General features: G+C 29.1%; 1 protein-coding gene across 1 annotated transcript; it reads right to left on the bottom strand.

The window, feature by feature from the left end:
* Window positions 1–230: 230 nt before the first annotated feature.
* Window positions 231–3,775, bottom strand: LOC139522803 (cilia- and flagella-associated protein 20). The gene is made up of 5 exons (XM_071316367.1): window positions 3,341–3,775; window positions 2,635–2,714; window positions 1,967–2,078; window positions 1,457–1,645; window positions 231–1,151 (listed from the first exon to the last, which is right to left on the bottom strand). Exons 1-5 carry the CDS (start codon window positions 3,422–3,424, stop codon window positions 1,029–1,031), a joined length of 588 nt encoding a protein of 195 aa, XP_071172468.1. The 5' UTR covers window positions 3,425–3,775; the 3' UTR covers window positions 231–1,028.
* Between the last annotated feature and the right edge of the window lie 1,111 nt (window positions 3,776–4,886).

Here is a 4,886-nt window from a genome sequence, read left to right as displayed (position 1 = left end):
AAATGCTTTTTGTAGGAAGTACCTTACTCAGCATCACTTCATGTTTAATATCTCATGTTACAACACTTTGAAGGGTCAGTAGGTGGTTTTCCAATGTCTTGAATATGAGAGCAATATTTGCCACTGGACATTAAGCTAGCACAATCAAACAAGCAGCTTCACTTTCTACAGGTGATATGGATTCTTTTGGCAGAATATATTACTTTGAAAGAGAATATCTGTTCATCTGCTAATTTTTAATATACATTTATTTTTTGCTATGGAAGTTATGTACAAATAATTTTTAAAATGCAAGAACATTGTTTAACAAAGACAATAACAGGAAAAAATTTGAAAATTTATCCACTAACAAAACAAGTCAGGAAAAGACAACTTCGAAATATATATAAAATAAAATATTGCAATAAATCCCAACTTAAAATGGAATTAAATCTTCTTTATTTTGTATTCTATTCAAATGCTAGATGCAATTTGTGTTTTAAAAATATCCTGAGAATTACGGGAGATATGGAGATCTACAGGCAAATACAACCAAATTTAAACTTTACATTATTATCTGCATATCAATAAGTACTATATGTGTGGAATATAAACACAGTATAAAATTTGAAAACATTGTTTTTAAAGCACTAAATGTCATTTTGTTCCAGAAAGACAATAATATCAAATCATTTATGCAAAATTAATAAACAATTTTTAAATCTGGCTGTATAATTGCACCGAGTCTTCCTATAAATATGAAAATAACTGTTCATGCAACAAGAGATATATGAAATATGACATCAATGACAATTTAAAATGAACACTTTGTTTCGTATATGATCATGGCATATTCAACGAGACTCTAGGCAGGAATCAGCCATGTTTGATTGGTCTCTCGTACAACATTTTTGCAAGACATTTGTAAAAACAGGCAGCATCTCTTAATATCCAACATTCTCGCAATAATTCACCTTCAGTTCTTGAGTAGCATTTGAACATTTTTATTTTTCGTATAATTTATATACACTGTCTAATTAGTCATTTTGTTATGCTTTCACGCCTCCTTTATTTTGCACCGGAAGGTATAATTTAAATTCTGCGGGTAATTCATCTTCTGAATAAAGTCTGTCTGAGAAGTAAACTCTACGAATTCGACAATTGGCATGAATCTGAAAAAAGAAATAGAAACAATAAATCAAAATATCACTGTAATAAATGGGTATTAAAAAATGCAAAACTGTACATCAAAAGTTTGTTATAAAATTGTTGAAAGGCTACCATCTCTCAATTCTTTTTTACACTATTTCCTGAAAAGGACCAATTTCTTTTTTGTTCTTGTAAAATAAAGTAACTATTTGTTTGTGTGGTACAATATATTTCCTTATTTTACCATAATTCCCAAGACCTTAACCTTAAACATAAGATTGTGACAATTTAACCTGATTTATACATTGACAAGTTAATCAATACTAACCTGTACTCTAAGTGTTTCAATGTAATTTGTTCCATAGGCTCTCCTTGTGAAATCTGACAAGTTGAATTGAATTTGATTCCATCCATCATCTAACCTCATTGGCATAGTACATATAAATGGTTTTACACGTGTTGTACTTTGGTAGTTACTAGCTCTGAATCTTCGTCTCACATTTTTGTCATCTAAGACCTAAAATATTACAGAAAGAAATGTTATAAAAGGACTTAAGACCATCATGGTTAAGTCATTGTCTATTGACTCGTCACTTATTTATACTAAATTGCAACAGAAATAGTAAAAAAAACATTTGAAGAATTATGCACATTTGTGTGTTTATTTATTTATATTTCTGAACAGAAATCCAATGGGTTCTTTTAAAGTAACATGTTTTTTTTTGTAAAGATAAGTTTCTTCATTTAACATATTCACATTTCATGCTTAGTGATAGAATTGCATAACTAACATTTTTAGGTCGACTTTAAATTAAAAATATAATTGCTACATTCTTACCTGTACTTCAAATGTGAAATATTTCTTTAAGTTTTTGATGATCATAACTAAGAATGGAAGTTTAATTCCTAATGTTTTCTTTGGGTCTGCTGGACATGTGATGTATGTTGTGCTATAAATAGAAAAGGGAAATATCAAAATATTATTCATACCGGTACATTTGTTACTAGAAATAAAAAGTATGTTCTTTCAATAATTAATTTTAAAATTCAGTCAATAAACATACAAGATTTAACATAAAATGTGCATTTATTTAAGTAGAAAAACAATTCAAACTTGTTATGTTGTAAGAACAAATAATTTTAACACTTGTAGCATAGAAAATATTTAAAAGATTAACATTTTAAAGAAAATATTTTCAAAGTACTAATGTGTTACAGAATCACTTTAAAAACTTGCACATGTCACTTGACATAATAAAGATGTTTAAAATAATATAGGATGCAGTATTCAACTAATTATATTGAATATGTAATGTTTTGCATAAATAAGAATAATTAAAATTGCATTAAATGAAAGTTAGCTATATTTGTCTCATTAAATAACCAAATGCATGTATATTTGTGTTTGATTATGTGTTACCATAGATGTTACTTAAGGGAGATAATTCAAAATTATCTCTTTTTCAAAACAAAGAAATATTTGTTTATGGTTGATTAAGTACATACCTGACATTTGTACCAACAATTTCTAAAACTAAGGACTGGATATCGTTGTCTGTTATACGTTTAATATGACCATTTCTAACCTACAACGATAATAACATGATGTTATAATATTGTCTATTAGAATGCAAATGGCGGCCATGATGTTGATGATCAGGAAACAAAATACTATCTTGGCAACGGAGGTCTAACTCCATGCAAAATTATATAACATACTTTATTTATCGTTAACTAGTAGTGTTTTTCTAATAAAATGTTCTATAATGTGCAATTGAATGAAAATAATGACATAGAATTCAATGAAGCGAGATGACGAACATCTCCATCTTCATAAACATCAACATCACATATGGCTACTAAAAGTGACATTACTTCCGAAAAATTAATAATTGTACACTTCCGTCATCATAAATCTCGATGGTAGTGTATAAAATTAAAATATTTGTGTATAACATATAACATTCAAACACTTGTAAGTTGTTTACACGTGCACTTCCGTGTGTCAACAAAAACAAAAGTTTCTTGCTTGTCAAATGCCTTAATTTTTCGAAATAGAAATCTGGTGATGACACCATATAATATTAAACTAATTGTGAAGCAAGTTATGCATACTGTCATGTTATTATTAGATGAAGTTGAAGGTTTTCATGTTGACATCAATGTATCACTATGGTAATGATAACCGGTGTATAGAATGAAAATAACTTACCTTTTTGTCCCAAATTTGTAACGGTTTACTTCCAATACTGTAAAGTATGGATAAGAACCCACTCTGAAATGTATTCTTGAACATTGTTATTGTCTATAATAGTGAAAATTTTCTAAGTTCTTAGTCCTCCTGGACAGCACACTAATACGCTCCTTCTCTCGTGGTGGACAGTTGTCAAGTGAAGGTTCAGTTGTGTGTCGGTTAAGTTAGAGAAGTTGCCAAGGGTGGCGATACGGTCGCGCTTGGTTTTAGTTGCTACGTGTGACGCTAGGGAACTATATTGAGAATTAGTATAAACACATATATTATTGTTATTCTTTTAAATTATTTATATCAATAATGCAGTTTGAAAATTACCAGAAAGTTTCAACCTATGTCATGCCTTAATTAAAAAGATATTTGAATATATGGATTTGGAGTAGTGATATATGTAGTGGCACGCTTAGTACTTCTGTTGTAGCGAGTAGACGACACACGTGGTTTTATTTACATTGATCATTCGTTGTTTTACAGTGTATTTTTTGGTGAATATCAACAACTTAAGTAATTTGTGGAATCTGATTAAAAAACTGGTCTTAATATTTGCAAGAGGTAAATTAAATAGGTGTTTGGCGATAATTTCATGTCAAAGTATACTGTTTTCTAAAAAAAAAAGATTTATTTTTTTCCCCGTTTTTTTTTTTACTGAAATGATGAAGATTGAGTGCTGTAAAACGTCTAGTGGTCCATTGATAGAAAATCATGGCGAATCAGAGTTAACCACTTGAGGTAAGGTTAGTACTAGCCTTACTCGTCTATATAATGCCTAGTGTAGAATATGTTGGTTTTTTATTGGGGGGAGGGGGTCTGATTAGAAAAAAAGAAACTGATATCAATTGTAAAGTATACACATCCTTTTAATTAAAGTGTATTTGAATTAAAAGATCATAAGAATCCGCAAGCTTTGTCAACCTTTATTACAGTAAATTTAAATAGTAGCGGATTGAGAAAGCTCATCACATATTGATGCAGTTTGGAGTATCCAAAAGTAACGTATTTTTTTAGTAAAAATAGATTTCGTTTAATATTTAAATATTTTTTTCATATTGATAGGACTGAGCAAATTGGTGTATTTGAAATATGATGAAATATCATTGATTATAGAAATTATAATTTACTAAAAAAAAATTATATGAAATAGAATATTAATGTGAACTCGGCGTAGTATAAAACATATAACCTTTAACTTATCATGCTTATTAGGTTTTCCCCCGAATAAAAATGGGATACAAAATACATCTGTGAATATAGCCATTGATCATCCCAAGTAACTAGATTGCGTACATAAATCAAACCGTAAGATTTCTCATTTAAATTGTTTTATATTTTTCATTTTGGGGTCATTTATATATAGCTAACTATTATGCGGTATGGGTTTTGTTCATTTATGAAGGCCGCGTATGGTGATTTGCACTTGTTTATTTATGTCATATGGTGGAGAGTTGACTTATTGGCAATCATAACACTTCTTATTTCTAGGTCTTAAAGGAAAGATAAGATAATTTAC

The sequence above is a fragment of the Mytilus edulis genome, chromosome 5, assembly GCF_963676685.1.
Source record: "Mytilus edulis chromosome 5, xbMytEdul2.2, whole genome shotgun sequence".
Lineage (NCBI taxonomy): Eukaryota > Metazoa > Mollusca > Bivalvia > Mytilida > Mytilidae > Mytilus > Mytilus edulis.
This window is presented reverse-complemented; position numbering and strand designations above follow the sequence as displayed.